This window comes from Grampus griseus (genome assembly GCF_964374135.1).
Source record: "Grampus griseus genome assembly, chromosome: 8".
NCBI lineage: Eukaryota > Metazoa > Chordata > Mammalia > Artiodactyla > Delphinidae > Grampus > Grampus griseus.
Genome location: NC_139002.1, coordinates 46801022 through 46820245, shown reverse-complemented (window position 1 = coordinate 46820245; position 19224 = coordinate 46801022). Strand labels below are relative to the sequence as shown.

The following is a 19224-nucleotide window of genomic DNA, read 5'->3' as shown; positions in this document are numbered from 1 at the left end:
AAGGCTCAGATCACTGCCCACCAAAGACGTGCAGCTGGCCAAAGTTCATTTTCTTCAAAATATTTTTCAGTATCTGTTGTGTTCCAGGGACTGCGGTAATAGAAAGATATGGAAGAGAAGTTTTTACACTCTGCTTAGAGTTTTCCTTGAATAGGGGAAGCAGTTATGCCAGTACAAAATACAAGGAGGGCTGAATAACTCCTGCCTAGCTCCCTGCCCCGCTTTCCAGAGCCTTAGATTGGCTCTAAACTGTGGAAAGATCAGACCAGCAGATCTCCTTCCCTGTAGCCTAAGATCCTCAAGAGTTCTTAGAGTTGGCTTTGGTTGACTTGGTCTGTGAAGAAATTTTTCCCTTTGAAACAATGTCCTAAATGGCAGCTATGTTCCACAACACTCTCAGTACAATACTATTGTTTCATTATAGAATAAGTTAAATGGGTCTCTGGGGACCAGTCCGGAAATCTAGCAACCGTAATTGTCAACATCATTTGTATGGGAAGATACTTTCTGACTTCCAAGTAATTATGCTTCAAATGTTATAAATAAAACTCATCTAATGGGGACACATAACATAGATGTTATCATAAAGCACAACTAACTTTGGCGATTCTTAGATTTGGAGGGTACACTGCCCTCCTGTTGCACACGACTGACTACCTCACTGTATTCAGTCTTTGCTCGGATGTTACCTCCTCAAAAGAGCTTTCTCTGATCACCCTATCTAAAACAGAGAATTTTAGTTTTTCTTCATCACACACCTCACCACCTGAAATATTATTCATTCGCTTCCCCATTAGGATGTACATGTCATAAGGGCAGGAGTTTTGTCTCTTATTTGGCAATATTCCCAGTGCCTTAAATAGTGTCATGCACATCAAAAGAACTTGATGATGATTCGTTGAATAAAAGAATGAACAAACTGGTCTCATTTATCCAGCTTTATTTCTCTCCACTCTCTAAAGCAGCCTTCATGTCACTACATCTTGCTTTCCTTAAACAGAAGTGTTGATTATATGACCTCTCAGCATCTTTCAAGGCCCCCAATTTTACGATCCTTTGCTCTCTCAATTCTGACATTTATGATGTAAGAAAATCTGGAGAGGATAGAGAATCCTGCACTTCTTCATCTCTGTTCTCCCTTCTTGCTCTGAACCCAACTCAGAACGGGTCTACTGACTTTCACAGCCCCTCTCCTACTCTCTCTCCTTATTCTGTGTTTCCTGCCCCAGGAAATGCATGCCAAGAATATTGGAAAATTAGTTAGAAGGAGTTAGATGTACAGGATGCCACTCAAGTGTGTAATCAAATCTCTTCATATTTATGTGGTAGAATCAGAAGTTGTGTGATATGAAAAGTAGACGGCTGCATAGGTACTAAAGTGTTAGAAATTCTCCCTTTGGAGAGACAATCCTTTAAAACTATGACTATTCATGAGACAGATATCATCGTAAACGAATTCACATTAAGGTGTTAGTAAATTATTGGAGCATTTCTTCTAATTGGAGGTACTAGATGCTTCAGTAAGAACGTACCTTGAAAATTCAGAAAAGAAAAAGTACATAGAAAGGAGAGGTGGGGATCATGGAAAATAAAATTTATAACTTCATAGTTTTACCTAGGATCTTAAGGTTTCTAATTTTCTTTTTAAAGAACAGTATAAAATCACCCTGGAAGATGACAAAAAGAGAATAATCAGAGAAACTTTGTTGCAACTGAACCAAAAGAAGGAATGGGCCACAGAGGTATATCTCCATTTTCTTTCTTTCTTTTTTCTGATAGTAGATTTTTATTCTTCTCACACAGAATTTCAAAATTTTAACTGAAATGTTAGTTTCAGGTGTACTACCGAGGGATTTGACATTTGCATACGTTATGAAATGATCACCATGATAAGTCTCGTAACCAACTGTCTCCATACAAAGTTATTATTGACCATATTCCTTATGCTGTACATTACATCCCATGGCTTATTTATTTTATAATTGGAGGTTTGTACCTCTTAATCCCCTTCACCTATTTCACCCTCTCCTGTCTGTATTTCAATTTCCTTAGAAAACAAAGCTCCCCCCACCCATTTCTTTCTCATGGTGTATTATAACGGTCAGAAACTTGTGTTTTGAAATTAGGCAGTTTAGTTTAAATCACAGTTCTACCACTTACGGGGTGTATCAACTGAATTTATACTTGACTTTTCTGGGCTTCGGTTTCCTAATCTATAAAAAGGGGACAATAATAATATTTAACTTTAACGAATAGTATGAGGATTGACAGCGCCTCATAAGAGCAAGAGCTCAGTAAATTAATATTCAGTTATTTTTAAGTATAATAATAATGGCTACAACAAATTATTAAATTAGATTTTGGATGAATTATAGGATGAAATATAATTTGTCTAAAAAGTACTTTCTTACATATGCAAACCTAAGAGAGTACACTTTACATTGCTGGAGCTTTAAAAATTGGGGATATAAAAAAAAAAATGTTTGAGATGTAATTTCCAATTCATGTTTTCTAATCTTTGTTTTGCCCCAAATGCCTGACTTTCTTTCCTTTTCACTGCCCTTCCCCTGTCTCCAGACTATCTCCTAAATCAGTGAGGTCCCTGCTGGGATTGTCTCTTTATCTGGAACATCCTTTCTTCAGAGTGGTAAACATCTGGTCTTTTCTTCACTGAATTTCAGTTGCTCTTGTTTGTTGCTTCTCTGTTGGTTCAATTGTTCTTTCAGTGTTACTATTCTACTGCATGATTTTACTGATTAACACAAATACAGAGGATGTGGAGAACTGACCAACGGTTTTGTCTGCCCATGCCATTCAGACCCTTTGTTACTGAATATGATTAAATGGTGAAATCAACAATTAAGTAATCTGATCATAGTTAAGATGATTAAAAATGCATATGTAGATCAAATATGCCCTCAGTATGTACATTCAATATATAATGAAGACTGTTCCCAATACTGTTCCTAACATTCTACATTAAAGTCTCTCAACAATCCTGTTAAGGGGAAGACTTGCTAATAAAAAGACAGAGGCACAGAGAAACTTTGTAACTTGCCCAGAGCATGTGGCAGAATAGAGAGTTAAGACAGCTTCTTCAGATCATTACTCTTAATCATTACATTGTACATTTTCTTTTCCCCACATACTGCCAAACACCCACACACGTGAACGAATTTTCCTCATTTTCTCTGGCCATCTTATGTGTTAACTTCTAAAATCTACTACTTTTGTGCAACCTTGGCTGCTTATTGGAGTCACCTGAGAAATTTGTTTAACCCAGGTGGGTCCTGGGTCCCACCCACAGAGATGCTCATGTAATTGGCCTGGGATGTTGCCTGGGCTTTTGGATTTTTCAAAATATCTGGGAGATTCTAATGTGTAGCCAAAGCTGAAAACACTACTCTATTGTTAGTGAATTAAGCCATTAGTCAACTAAATTCAATAATGAGTGACTTCCTACTTTTGTTCAAACAAAATTCTATGTTCAAATAAACTTTAGACTTATCAGTTGGAGCTGAAGTATAAAAATTCCTGGTTCCTAGGAAATGGGGGTTCACTCTTAGGTCAATTACCATGATTTAAAGAAAAGAAATTTATTGCACATCTTCCTACTTTAAAGACTTACACAAATTTACCCTTAACATAGTTTTAAATTATTTCAATCCATGTTTATGAACCAGAATATTTTTCTTAATTTTTCTTCTTGTGGTTATGTCCTTCAGTTCCTGCGTTTGTAGCACGGTATCCATATAAAAGTACCTCACATATAACTAGAATCTGTCATCCATTATAAAGTTCCTTTGGGTGAAACTGTAAATATCCTAGTAACTGAATATGAATTTACATTTTAAGATCCTACTGATAAAATAAGGATTTTCCTGTTTGCTTTGTCTAAAATGCCTTTCTCCAGGAGACTATCTAGCTACAGCCTGCTATCCTGAAACTATTGGCTGTTAGGTTTGTAAGTACGTATATTGTTATTATTGACATGCAGAAATCTTTCAAATTAAAAAGGTAGTTATATAATCTATTCATGCCTTTGCTATATATTGAATTATGTCTGTGACCATAAACTTGAAGGAAGTTTGATCACTGCAGTTTAACCATCTTAATTGTGGAGCAGATCAATTAATGACTGATTTCACCAAAGCAGTCAGATTCAGTCACAATAGAGGCCAAATTGAATGGACAACCATTGTCCAGTTCTCTCAATCACCTGTATTAGGCAACGTAAATCAGCAAAAACAATACAATAGGATAATAAAGAAAGAACAACTGCACCAAAAGTTTTTAGGTATATTTCCAAAGTAATTGCAAAACATTATTTTAAATGATCAGATAAGTTGATTGTGTATCCCCATTGCTAAAACTCTTAAATGTTATGTGGCAGCTCTTCTTTAATACAGAAAAGTTTTTTTTTTTTTTTTTAGAATGCTATAAGGTTCATTGACAAGGGCAGCTATCGAGAGATCTGGGAGAATGACTGGCTCAAAAAAGAGGTAAGTGGAATTTTTAGAAGCAAAGCCAATTTCTTCTTTCTCATTTTTTTGAACTGGAAATGACCTTTATTTATGAGCTGAAGTCATGGGAAAAGCATGGAACCATGACTGACTGAGGTAAAATGAAATTCAAGTGGAGTCCTAATCTTATTACAAGTTGTTACTCAATGAACACCATAAATAATCTCAATAATAAACAGAAATCATTTTTTGGTGTTACAATTCATACAACATACTCAAGTGTGCAAAGCTTCTTTATGTCCTAAAACTGATCTGGCCTTCCTCTGGACCCTACTTCCTCATGGGTGATGGGAGCAAGGTTTAAGGATCATTTTAACCTCATTCTCTGCTGTTTTAAATTGCCTCTTTAGGTATTCAAATTGGTAGGGAAGAGGTAAAGTTGTCATTATATGCAGATGACATGATACTATATATAGAAAACCCTAAAGACTCCACACAAAAACTACTAGAACTGACAAATGAATTCAGCAAGGTAGCAGGATACAAGATCAACATACAGAAACGGGTTATATTTCTTTACACTAACAATGAAATATCAGAAAGGGAATGCAAACAAACAATCCCTTTTAAAATTGCACCAAAAAATAGAAATAAAATACTTAGGAATAAACCTCATCAAGGAGGTGAAAGACATATGCTGAGAACTATAAAACATTAATACAGGAAACTGAAGATGATTCAAAGAAATGGAAAGATACCTCATGCTCTTAGATTGGAAGAATTAATATTGTTAAAATGGCCATACCACCCAAAGCAATCTACAGACTTAATGCAATCCTTATTGAATTACCCACGACATTTTTCACAGAACCAGAACAAATAATCCTAAAGTTTATATGGAAACATAAAAGACCCAGAATTGCCAAAGCAATCCTGAGGAAAAAGAACATAGCAGAAGGCATAACCCTCCCAGACCTCAGAAAATACTACAAATCTACAGTAATCAAAACAGTGTGGTATTGGCACAAAAACAGACCTGTGGATCAATGGAACAGAAAAGAGAGTCCAGAAATAAACCTACACATCTATGGACAATTAGTCTTCAACAAAGGAGGCAAGAATGTACAATGGGGAAAAGACAGTCTCTTCAGCAAGTGGTGTTGGGAAAGCTGGACAGCTGCATGTAAATCAATGAAGTTAGAACACACCCTCACACCATACACACACAAAACTCGAAATGGCTTAAAGACTTAAATATTAAGACAAGACACCATAAAACTAGAAGAGAACACAGGCAAAACATTCTCTGACATAAATCATAGCAATGTTTTCTTATGTCAGTTTCCCAAGGTACAAGAAATAAAAACAAAATGAACAAATGAGATCTAATCAAGTGTATAAGCTTTCGCACAGCAAGGGAAACCACAAACAAAAAGAAAAGACAACCTACAGACTGGGAGAAAATATTTGCAAAAGATGTGACCAATAAGGGCTTAATTTCCAAAATATACAAACAGCTCATACAATTCAATAACTAAATATTTCCACATAGATGTCGCAAAGGCACTTCAAACTCAACATACCTGAAGCATAATTTATTAAATTTCTTCTTAGATATTCTTTTCCTTCATTTCTTTTTTTGCCATCTGCTCAGACACCCGAGGTAAAAATGTTACCATCAGCTTCTTTTCCATTTTCCTTGCTCCCATTTGACTGAAAAGAGTTGGTTAGTCTAGGAAACAAAAGAATTTAAAAATCAATATGCTTTCTATGATATTGACAATTATCTTGAAATTGCCTTTATAAAGTCATGGTGAGTAGGAATCCATACTATTTCCAAAACTAATCAAGATGAATCCTCAATTTTAAAAAATAAGTATTAATTTTAAAAACTCAAGGTGAGCTCAATAGTTAAAGAATATTAGGGAGAAACTTGGTTCTTATACTTTTATTAAATATAACAGTATGATCCTAGTGATAATAATTTAACAATTCAAACCTTAAATTTTATAAGATATCATAGATGTTAAGTTCAGAGAAAACAACTACAAAAGTTTATATTTGACTGAAAAGAAAGGCCATTTTGTGCCTTGGTCCTTCCTACTAAAGCCACAAATTACATTTTGTTTTATTTTTTAATTCTCATAATTCAGTGGAAACAAAAGACAGGAAAAAATGTCAAGTTTAACTGAATCATGAGCAAAAAGAGCTCACTAATAAAGAACAAATCATATAATTCAATATATTTAATTTCTCTTTGTTTCAATAAATATTCATTTTTGCTGTCATTAAATTTACTCACAAAATTAATTAAAACCAGTTTTGGTTATAAGTACTATCACAGTAATTGAAAATTGCCTGGAGATAGAACAATGTATGTCAATTAATTTCTTTGAGGAAGGCTTAGAATGAGTAACAAGGGATATTTAACAGTGGAACTCCCCCAAATATTTCTCCATTTAACTGTCTTTCAACAATAATCAAAACCTGACATCTCTGGGAAGAATGAGATGTCCCACTGCATGACTTTTATTATCTGGTTTTATTTAGCATGCTTATTAGGAACATGAAGAAAATTCAAATTTCCAAATAACCTGGACTAACAACAAATGGAAAGCTGGAAAAACTAGGCAAAGGGATTCAAAGAGGTTAGCAATCAGAGTTTCAAACGTGAGGAGGCATAAAGCTAACTTGGATCTTGCAGGGGAAAATTTCAAGAGCATGCATTTTATTCAGGATCCTAGGTCCCTGACTTATAATAGTTTTAACTAAATTATCTAGCCCAATTTCTTAAGTACATTTCTTGGGTATCTGGGGAAAAGCAGGGGCGGGGAAGGAAAAGAGGTCTTCTACTTCCTTCTTTATACTTTCTTACCCCAGAAACTAAAGGTATTTATACGGCTATAAAAAGGAACTAGTTTTCATTTCCCTAACATTTCAAAAGACTGGGAGGGAGACAGCAATTGATGAGAACCTTACTTAGCACTCTACAGGGATAGGTGATGTCACAGGATATCCATAGCTTGAAAGATTGGACTTAACTCCCCAAATGGGCCCTCATTCCCAGCTTTGGCAGGAGACCAAGAATTGTGTGTGCTGCCTCCCAAGTATGCCAAACCCTTAGTCACACATTCTATTAATTCCTTCTTTTACAACCTCTAACTATGATTTTTTCTCATCCTTTGACATCTGAAAATTATAAACTTTTCCTTAAGGCATTCAGGCTTGTAATCAAGCTGATCATATCTTAAAAACATGAGATCCTAAAGCACCAACACCTAGCTCTGTAATGTAGAATCATGGACTTAAATGGTTTTGTGAAATTGTTTAAGGCTGGTAAATAATATATGCTTTTCTTTCCATCTCTAAGCCAGCAGCAATATTTGAGCCTTTTCTATGACACTGGTACTGTTTTATATTATAATTATTTGTATATTTGTTCACTGGTTTGTATACTTGTTCCCTCTTTTGAGGGAAGGAGCCACACTTTATTGGATTTTGTATCCGTCTACCTCTAGGACAGAGCCTTACCCATGGTAAGAATTCAAGCATTTAATAAATGACTTATGTGAAAGGGATATCCATCTGGTAATATACTGAGTGCTTCCAGATTCCAAAATACAATAATTTCAACTACAAATCAAAAATGTTAGTCATCTTTTTCTAAGTACTCATCTCAGTTATGCTCTTGGCAACTCCTAACAAGAGATACTGAATCGAAACCCCTACCCTGTGCCTTTATTTCATCATATTCCCTGGAGACACGTTACTTTTTCCAGTTTATTCTCACCAGCCGATCACTTTCTATTTTATTGTCTTATTTCTAATTCTTCTATTGTCCTGACTTCTCCACACGAGCACCTCTCAATCCAGCTCATGCTGTTTTGGGGGGCAGAGAGGGAAGGTGGGGATTCTATCTAGTCACATTCTTCTATATATTCTTCCCACAATCAAGCCTTCTTTAGACAAAAGTTATCAAAATACATTTCTTAAAGATTGATGGGAACTCTATCAACAGAACCAGCAAATTTTGCTCCTGTTTGAGTTAGCCACATTTCTTCGGTAAACGTTAAGCCTGCTATGTCCACGAAGGACCTTCCATCACCTGCGAGATAGAAATAAGACTCTTTAGCATTACTTGGCTCCCCTACTTGTCCAGTTCTTCTACTTCTCCCCATTCCCATTTTATTTCTATCCACACCAAAATGTGGATAGAAGGCACATGTGCCTTTATCCATGTGACTCCTTCAGCCTAGAATATATCCTCTCTTGTCTGCTAGAGAATCTCTACTTGGCCTTCAAGATCCAGAAGAGAGGTCATCTCTTCCATTAACTCCCCCTTACCCCCTCACACCTGGCGGACATAGGGTGAACCTCTCTCTCTCCCACAGTCCCTGGATGGCTTCCATTATGATTTTATCACACTATTTTCTGTTGCTATCACTCTTGACCATTAAACTAACAGATCCTTGAAGGTTATTGTATCTTATTGATCCTTTGTTCCCAAAGTGTACTATAGTTTTTGACGCATAGTAGGCATACAGTACAATTACATGAGTGAATGAACAACATTTCATCTCTCTGATGTTTCTCGGAATGACTCCAGCACACTCAAGAGAGAATATAATTGTCCTATAGAGGCTGATAGAAAGGGCTCCTAGGCCTGTACTTCTCTTTTTTAAATGCCATAATAAAGATTTTTTCCCAGTGTTATTAGTTTTCATTATGTTGTTTATAATTAACCTTAGATAGAGCCTCATTTAGCTACTAACACCAGAGTGATAAATTAGTCTTATTTTCTTATTTATCTCTGCCTCCAGCTCAGATAAATCCAGTGATGTTTCTGAAGAGTAGGAAAGGACTGCTCCTGCCATTCAGTAATAATTGCCTAATCATGCAACCAAGTTCTGCAAATGACCAGGAAAAAAGTCCCACCTGTTCCTTCTTAGAGCAAACCCAGTAATAAATAATACAGGATAGATCTTCCCCTCAGGCAAATGCACTTTTTTTAAAAAAATTAACTAATTTATTCATTTTTGGCTGCTGTTGGGTCTTCGTTGTTGCACGGGCTTTCTCTAGTTGCGGCAAGTGGGGGCTACTCTTCGTTGTGGTGCATGGGCTTCTCATTGCGGTGGCTTCTCTTGTTGCAGAGCACGGGCTCTAGGCGCGCAGGCTTCAGTAGTTGTGGCACGCGGGCTCAGTAGTTGTGGCACACGGGCTTAGTTGCTCCACGGCATGTGGGATGATATTCCTGGACCAGGGCTCAAACCCGTGTCTCCTGCATTGGCAGGTGGATTCTTAACCACTGCACCACCAGGGAAGTACCACAAATGCACTTTTAAAAGTTGAGTTTTTTATAGAGGACTAGATAGAACTAAGTCCATAAGTACTAACACCCACTCTCTTTTCCTGAGAATAGATCGCAAATCACAGGAAGGAAGTGGAAGAACTGGAACATGCTATTCATGAGCTGGAAGGAGAAAATTTGGTGCTTATTGATCAGCTGTTCAACTGCAGACTTGTGGATCTCAAAATACCCAGGTGAGAGTCATTACATATCTAGAAAGTATTTTTTTTTAACATTTGTATCTGTAAAAAGTTATTTTTTTTAAGATGACAATTCTTTAATAGTTGAAAAGAAAGGAGCTCACAAAATGGCCATGGGGAAGGTATAAGATCATTACAACCGACCACTGGTCCAGTGCAGACTTTGACTTGCTTTTTCTAACAATGCACTGTGGTCATAGTAGTAAACACTTAACATGAATGTCACAACTGCTGTCCTTCAGAAGCCTCTGGGCCAGCAGGGGAACTGGGCATAAAAATAAACGCATAACAGTACAGCGGAAGAGGTACGGGGTTCGAAGCCAGCACACAGGAGGGAGTGATCAACTTGATGGGAGCTCCTGGAGTGTTCTGAGCAACTGGTTACCTTGTGGATTATAGAATGGTTTCCTTTGACAGTTAATGAAAGAGGCAAACTACTTTCTAGGCAGAGAAAATAGCCTGGCATTCCAAGTCACATTTATTCCTGCATGAGAGAAATCAAATACGTATATGGCTTTGTAGTTTAGGTTATCTCTTTTTCTTACCTGACAAAAAAAAGTCTTAATATACCAATCTTGATGAAAAATTAGAGCCCTGGAATGTGGTATTAAAACCCAAAGTGGCATTCATAATTTGGACAAGTAGTCAGAAACAAGAAATAACCTAAATAGTAACATGCTTAGGAAGATCGAGGAATTAAATCACACAAATGTAAGGTGTACATGTGCAAGATGGGAGAGAAGTTCAACATGGTGGAAGGGTCAGGAAAACACTTCCACCTGAGTAGGTCTTGCTTGTGTGGCATGGAAAAAATACTATTAGAGACATAATAAAGTATTTATTGTTGGCAAACTTCCTCATGTGCTTCAAGAAGGGTAGATACAAGTTGTGGGGTTTTTATTTGCTGAGCTAAGTGATGGGTGTCGGGATACAAGATTGGAGAAACAGGAGATGGTGCAATTACTTTATAGGCTGAACACTGGGTGGGGCAGGACAGAGAAAGAGGCCACCTGCCTCCCTTTCACAGTCTATGTATGCCGCCCTGGAGCCACGGATACCAGTGTAAGTGAGGCAGGCAGTCAGGCTGAATGAATTGGCTGATTACTGGACTCCTGTACTTCCAGTCTCTTGAGCTGATGCCCTTGAGGGTCCCTAGGGGGTGGCGGGCCTCACTGTCACCCCAGCAGGCAATGCTCTCTTTTGCCAGCCTCCCTCCCTATGATCAGGTCTCCAGCTCCACACTCCCGTCCCGCCTCTACCCCGAAGCACCTGCTACTGCCACCACTTTGTGATCACGCTGAATCTCTGCCAGCTGTGCCTTCCAACCACTGCTCCACCTGCTGTCCGCTGTGTTCTTTTTCTCTCTTCCGAACCAGCCAACCCTTAGGAAAAGAGCTACCCTGTAAACTGCCAACCCCACTTCCTGCTTTGGTCAGCTCAGTCTAGTGCACCTGATTTGCTGCCGATGTGGATGTGAAGTGCTCATTATAATAAAGGGGAAATCTTTCATCGGCCAGAGAGAGCTTGGCAAGGACAGGAAAGGGAGATGGGAAACTTTTAATGGCGATTTTCATTAAGTTGTTTGCTGTATTGTATGCAATTTAAACCTATCCTCTAGCTTCCCCACAGAAATCTTCAGTAAAATCCACACTGTTCATCAATGCTTTGTGGGTTGGTTTTCTTTAGTGAGAGACCTGAGTGCTTAGTTTTGCTTCAGAGTTGGGAGAGATGAATTCAAAATCTGTCCGAGGGAAAAGAAACAGCATGGGCGACGTTTATAAGAACTGGGTTAGGGGCCCGGTATTTGCCTCCATGGCACACTGAACTTTTCCTTTGTAACTAGCATTTATCACAGTAGGGACTACTTTTTAAACATCTGCTTCCTTGCTAGATTGTCCTTGAGACAAGTGTTTAGGACATCTTAGAAAGACCCGAATAAAGAAACAGAAATGTGTAAACCCTCAATTATCTGTTACAATGCTTATCTAGAAGAAAAAGTTCAGGAGCTTTTCCTGTATCCATTTTCAAGTCAAAGAAATGTTAACACATACTGTGTAATTTATGGTAACTGCTCTTTCCACCTCTTTGTTGAGAATTTAGTCCTGTATATTCTGGTAGGGTGAGAAATAGACATGAACAGTACCCAGTAAACATATAAAAACTTCCCTATTTGGATGAAGAATGGGGTATTCTACCTAATAGAGTTACTGTATTTCCCATCCAGAGCTCCCCAAACTTCTTTCCTTCCTGACTCCCATAGAACATCATAGTATTTGTCTGATACATTAGATGAGCTGAATAAGCTAGAGGTGACTGCCCAGGGACTCCCATGCCGCAGAGCTGAGGCTAGGTGGACCAGTACCTCAAATCTAACGCTAGTTTCATATGATAACGTTCTGTAAAATATTTTCTATAACAAGTGTTGCCGCCCTGTGGTGGTACAAAAGTGACAATAAACTAATGATTAAGAGAGAAGCCAGACTTCAGAAGGTTACGGCGTTTACTAAGATCTTAGTTATTCAAAAGAGTAAAACCAGGAAAGAAGAGAACTCTGTGGCCTCAGACTTGTCCACCTGCAGACCAGAGCTTCACTAAGTTAACTCTTAAGAAGGTTTTAAGATATAAATATTGTATGTAGTTACATTATTTGCTTTAAGCTTTAAGCATCTCAGATAACACTTCCTTCGTGGTCTTTAAGTAATTGACAGCCTGTAATCCAGGGGATTCACTCTGGTTGCTAAGCATGAAGTATGGCTGGTGCATCTGCCAGGGGCACTTGCTTCATGCTATAGCTTCAGGCAAACTTCATGGCAATGCTGTATGGAGCTTTCAAGGTATCATGTCTTCTGACTGAAAATTCCACTGGCCTCTGCAATGCAGAGAGTTGCAACAGCAGACGCAAACTCACCAGGCTTGTAACTGGAACACGCCGCTCAGCGAGAGCCAGAACCTAGGTGTCATCTTGGATTCCTACTGCTGTCTCTTTTTCTCTTTATTTCAAATCCCATCCCATTCCTCATCTGGATTCCCTGCAACAGTGACGTAACTGGTGTCATGATCACTCTCATTTCTGGGACTTTAAGCCTGTTATTTCCTAATCATGGGATGCCCTCCCCTCACCCCAAGCTCTTCCCTGGCAAACAGCCCCTGGTGTTTCAAGACTCAACGCAGGTTTCATCTTCTCCTGGAAACCTTTCCTTACCTCCTAAGGCTAAATCCGGTGCTGCTTCTCTTTGCCCCGTGGCACTCCTGACACTGTGCTCCTCACATAATTACCCACCATGGTACAAACCATCACCATCAAACACTGTAAGCCTGTCTGCCACCCCACTGGGCCTGATGCCCCTTTCTCATCTGTGTCTCCAGCACCCAGCAGAGAGATAAGACACTACTGAGCAGGTGGTACAATATTTGCTGACTGACAGACTACTTTTCTTATTTGTTTTTAGGCGACTATATCTTGCTCAAGCTGTTGGACAGGAAGTGGCACAGGAAGAAATGCCTTTGGAGTTGCCAGAAACATATATAGGTATTATTTTATTGTAATGGTGATTTTTAAAAAGTTGACAAACACTTAATTGCGCTTCTTGTTATGGACAGGAACCTTATATCAGAGAGCTATTCAGGGAATAATGCCTGCCAGCTCCTCCATATTTCTCTGTGCTTGCAGAGCTTACCTAACCCATCTCCCTTCTCTAGTGACTTTTCAAATCAAAGTCACCATGTGTCACAATGAATTAAATAGACACTAGTAGAGAGGGATGGAATGATGTCTACACTGGCATGGTTTGTGCTCCAATTTAGCCAACCAACCAAAATACCAACACACTCACAGGTCCCCATGTGATTATTATAACTTATTAGCTAACAGAAGGAAATACAACCTAGATGTGGTTTCGAATAATAGGACTCACTCTCACTTTAATACCTAGATTCTACATTTCTAATTCTCAAATTTTTCTCCTCCAGGAGATTCTCAAAGGTCTTTCAAATTTAAAATGTGACAAAGGAGCGTATATATATATATATATATATATATATATATATATATATATATATATATATATATATATATATATATATATATATCTGAGTCACTACACCAGAAACTAACACAACATTGTAAAGCAACCATATTTCAATTCAAAAAAAACTAAAACTGAAAAAATAAGTGACAAAGTATGTATTGTATTTTTAATCTGTTCAAAAATTGTACATAATTAATTTCTTTGCACTCATCCCAGAAAAGTCACAATTGCAACCTGCAGAAGTAAAAAGTAGAGACTTGTTGAGCTTAGCACTTGGGAGCAGTGCTTTACATCTTAGTCATGAGGATAGCAGCAGATACAGCCAGCAGCTGAAGATAGATGAAGAGAGTTCAAGCATAGAGTTTGGAGCCTCTGATATGAAATACTTACTGTATGAGGATGAGCGGGATTTCAAGGTAAGATTCATGAGAAAACATCTTGACTACTAGAGAAAATGTTGCTTTATTAGTTAGTGGAGAAAATTAACCTGAAGTATGGATGCTGAAAAATTCTATTTGCAATTATTAGTAAAATTTGCCAACCATTCACGTCTGTCACTAGATACTATTTTCACTCCTACCTTTGCCCAACTTACTACATATATTCATTTATAGACATCCATTACTAGTATACCATGTAAGTTATCTAGTGCTACATAACAAATTACCTCAAGAATTAGTGCTTATAACAATAACTCATTTATTCTCTTTCAGGGCTTCTGTTGGTTAGAAATTTGGGAAGGTCTCCAGTGGACAGTCCTCACTTGGGTTCTCTAGAAGGTGCAGTTATATTTAGCTGAAGCCTTGATTTGGGCAGGAAGATCCACTTCCAAGGTGGTTCACTCACATGGCTGGCAAGTTGATGCTGGCTAAGCTGGGGGCTTCAGTTCTTCTTCACATGGGCCTCCTTACAGGGCACCTTTATTGTCCCTTTGTTACAGTATCTGGCTTCTTCCAAAGCAATCCGTCCCAGAGACCAAATGTTTCATATGACTTAGCCTTGGAAATCGGACATCAACACTTCCATCATATTCTATTTGTCGATGTAGCTACAAAGTTCCACCCAAAGAGAAACAGTGCAGGTCCTGCATCTTGAAAGAGGAAGGTCAGCATCATATTGTAAGAAAAGCACGTGGGATAGGATGTATATGATAGCATGACCATCTTTGGAAAGTACAAACAGTCACATATACCAGTAGGTGAAACCTAGATTATCAAGCCTTTTAATTTTAAAACCTTTTGGTACATTCCAGTCACTTTCACATCCACCCCTTGCTGTTTTCCCTCTTGGTACTACCAATAACCTTGAAAGTTCTCCTAGAACTTAAAGTCTGGTAGGAGAAAGAGTAATTAAGAAAGCAAAAGAAACTGAATAAATCAACAAAAACCATTTTAACTAAGTACAACTCAGTCCTGCTACCATCAAGTGATAATTTAAAGACTAAAGCTCTAGTCTCTATAACACTCAAACACCCCCATGAGTATATTGGAATCATGACGCCTTGTATGTTACAATAACCTCACGCTAGTGGACAACTGTCTATAAAATTCCAAACTTGCATACCATTTGGTTGAATGAAAAACCTTCTTACTTTTTATGTTTTTATCCGTTGAATTTATTTAAATTTCTTTTCTATTTGACTTACAATGTTGTGTTAATTACTGCTGTACAGCAAAGTGACTCAGTTATACATGTATATGTATATATACATTCTTCTTCTTCATATTCTTTTCCATTATGGTTTACCACAGGACATTGAATATAGTTCCCTTTGCTATACAGTAGGACCTTGTTGTTTATCCATTCTATGTATACCAGTGTGCATCTGCTAACCCCAAACTCCCACTCCTCCCTTCTCCCACCCCCTCTCCCCCTTGGCAAACCACCAGTCTATTCTCTATGTCCCTGATTTTCTGTTTCATAAATAGGTTCATTTGTGTCATATTTTAGATTCTACACGTGATATCATATGGTATTTGTCTTTCTCTGTCTGACTTACTTTACTTAGTGCGATAATCTGTAGTTGCATCCATGTTGCTGCAAATGGCATTATTTCATTCTTTTTTTATGGCTGAGTAGTATTCCATTGTATATATGTACCACATCTTCTTTAACCATTCATCTGTTGATGGACATTTAGGCTTTTTCTATGTCTTGGCTATTGTGAGTAGTGCTGCTATGAACATAGGGATGCATGTATCTTTTTGAATTATAGTTTCGTCTGGATATATGCCCAGGAGTGGGATTGCTGGATCATATGGTAATTCTATTTTTAGTTTTCTGAGGAACCTCCATACTGTTTTCCATAGTGGCTGCACCAACTTACATTCCCACAAACCATGCAGGAGGTTTGCACCCTCCCCAGCATTTGTTATTTGTAGACATTTTAATGATGGCCATTCTGACCAGCATGAGGTGGTAACCCATTGTAGTTTTGACTTGCATTTCTCTAATAATTAGCGATGTTGAGCGTCTTTTCACGTGCCTATTGGCCATCTGTATTTCTTCTTTGAAGAAATGTCTCTTTAGGCCCATGTTTTGATTGGGTTGTTTGTTTTTTTGTTGTCGACTTGTATGAGCTGTTTGTACATTTTGGAAATTAAGCCCTTGTTGGTTGTGTCGTTTGCAAATATTTTCTCCCATTCCGTAGGTTATCCTTTCCTTTTGTTTATGGTTTCCTTTGCTGTGCAGAAGCTTGTAAGTTTAAGTCCCATTTGTTTATTTTCACTTTGATTTCTATTGCTGTAGGAGACTGACCTAAGGAAACACTGGTATGATTTATGTCAGAGAATGTTTCGCCTACATTCTCTTCTAAGACCTTACTTTCCACGGAAGTTTTTGATGTGGTGGAAATGGTACTGTATGTGGTACAGACTGAATTTTGTCCCCACCCCTCCCCCAAATTCACATGTTGAAGCCCTAACACACAATATGACTGTATCTGGAGATACAGGCTTTAGGAGTTAATTAAAGTTATATGAGGTCATGAAGATGGGCCCTCACCTGATAGGACTGTGGCCTTATAAGAAGAGGCTTTGCCTTGTGAGAACGCTGTGAGAAGGCAGCCATCTGCCAGCCAGGAAGAGGCTCTCACCAGAACCCAACCATGCTGGCATCCTAATGTTGGACTTCCCAGCCTCCAGAACTGTGAGAAATAAAGTTCTGTCGTTTCAGCCACTCAGCCTGTGGTATTTGCTATGGCAGTTCAAGCAGACTAAGAGAGTCTATTACTTCAGAATCCTGCTCCAGATGGTTCTGAAATATATGGTAGACTTCCATCAATTTACTTTTCTCCTATCTCGCATTTATTGTAGCTCTGCAATTATGTATTTTAAAAGCTACATACAGTTATATGAATTTTTGAGAAATATTAATAAAACATTGCCTTCCTTTTTCATTCTTTGACTCTCCTAAATTCTAATAAATGTTTATTGAGACCCTCACAACATGCCAGGTACTTGTTAGATGCTTGAGAATTTAAGGGAAAGAACAGGAAGAAATGAAGTCTCAAAGACGCCTATGTGGCAGGCCCTACCCTAAATAGTGTACATGCTAGTAGAAAACTGATAAAATCATTGATTACTGTACAGGAGGAATGTCCTACCTGTATCTGTCTCCCTGACCAGTCTTTTGCCCCAGCACTTGGTGCACAGCCTGGCACATAGTGGGCACTCATGTTGAAGTGTTGAAGGAATCCAAAAGAAGGAGTTACAGCTTGGAGAGGCTTCCAAGAGGAAGGCCCATTGGGTAGGGCTGGAGCTGTTTCAAGTCAGTTTGGGGTTAGCTGTGGGATTTCATATAAATTAGACTTCTAATTCTGTTTGTTGATATCTGAAACTATATTCAGTTTGACAGAATGTGGTAAGTTTTATATCTACAGTAGATCCTGTGAAATGTGCAAAACCCATGTAGATTTGCTCAATATTAAGACATTTATCGTCGGGCTTCCCTGGTGGTGCAATGGTTGAGAATCTGCCTGCCAATGCAGGGGACACGGGTTCGAGCCCTGGTCTGGGAAGATCCCACATGTCGCGGAGCAACTGGGCCCGTGAGCCACAACTACTGAGCCTGCGCGTCTGGAGCCTGTGCTCCACAACAAGAGAGGCCGCAACAGTGAGAGGCCCGCGCACCGCAATGAAGAGTGGCCCTCGCTCGCCGCAACTAGAGAAAGCCCTTGCACAGAAACGAAGACCCAACACAGCCAAAAATAAAAATAAATAAATAAATAGATAAATTTATTTTAAAAAAAGATATTTATCGTCAAAGATGTTTGCAGATCACTCATTTTGTTCTTGATTAATATAAAAAACTCTGCTGTGGTTATATCCTGGCCAGCAGAGGGCTATATAAATGCAGCCAATACTTCCTACTTCCTTTTACCAATTAAAGAGCTTGCAGAGAATATATCTCCCTGCTGTAGTTGATGTTCCCTCCCCGGCTCAAGCCCCCAGAAGACAAGCCTGCAAGCCTTGCTGCCTGCTCTTTGGGAGGTTTGCCTACCATGCCCCCACTGGGTATATAACTTTACTGAGTGGTTTTTATTTACAGTAGCTCTCATATTTCACATGTCATACAGCATTCAGATAATCAGGAGGGCAATGAAATCTGTCATATAGAGGCCAACTATAGTAAATAAAACCTGATCTATGAAGGCTGGTAACTTGCTGAATAACCTCTCCTATTCTCCTCTGTGTCTGTTCACCATAGGATTATGTAAACTTGGGCCCCCTGGAAGTGAAGCTCATGACTGTGGAGAGCAAGAAAATGCCCATCCATTCCCAAGAGGAGACTCCAGTCAAATTCTATGACGATGTCAGGAGCCCGGAAAGCCACATCACATATAAAATGATGAAGTCTTTTCTCTAAGACTGAAATCTGCAAAGTAAAAACAGCTTCTTATACAGTTCCTTTGGGAACTGAGGTATATCAGTCACCCATTTTATTTACTCTTTGGTCCATTTTCAAAGCAGTTATTTCTAAAGGTCATAATTACATTTAAAATCAAAGATCTGAGTATCCAGCTATTCATTTACTTGCATGGCCTGAGTGACAAAAATGAAAGTACACTTTATATTTCCATATTCAAGTACAGAGGAGCATGACAGTGGGCCAAGATGGTCTCTGAGGTTGCTTACCACTTAAAAATTTACTGATCAATCTAGGATGCCAATATGAAATAGTTCAAT

The 19224-nt window shown here is 38.4% G+C and overlaps 1 protein-coding gene across 1 annotated transcript in view; it reads left to right on the top strand.

Moving 5' to 3' along the window:
• CCDC83 (coiled-coil domain containing 83) overlaps nt 1-18904 on the top strand; it is a gene marked incomplete at both ends in the record, with an annotated part of 37856 nt that extends 18952 nt beyond the window's left edge. The window contains 6 exons of the mRNA XM_082660653.1: nt 1651-1742; nt 4434-4502; nt 9883-10004; nt 13460-13539; nt 14255-14454; nt 18746-18904. Of these exons, the coding sequence (XP_082516779.1) occupies nt 1651-1742; nt 4434-4502; nt 9883-10004; nt 13460-13539; nt 14255-14454; nt 18746-18904 (722 nt within the window). The remainder of the gene's footprint in view (nt 1-1650; nt 1743-4433; nt 4503-9882; nt 10005-13459; nt 13540-14254; nt 14455-18745) is intronic.
• Between the last annotated feature and the right edge of the window lie 320 nt (nt 18905-19224).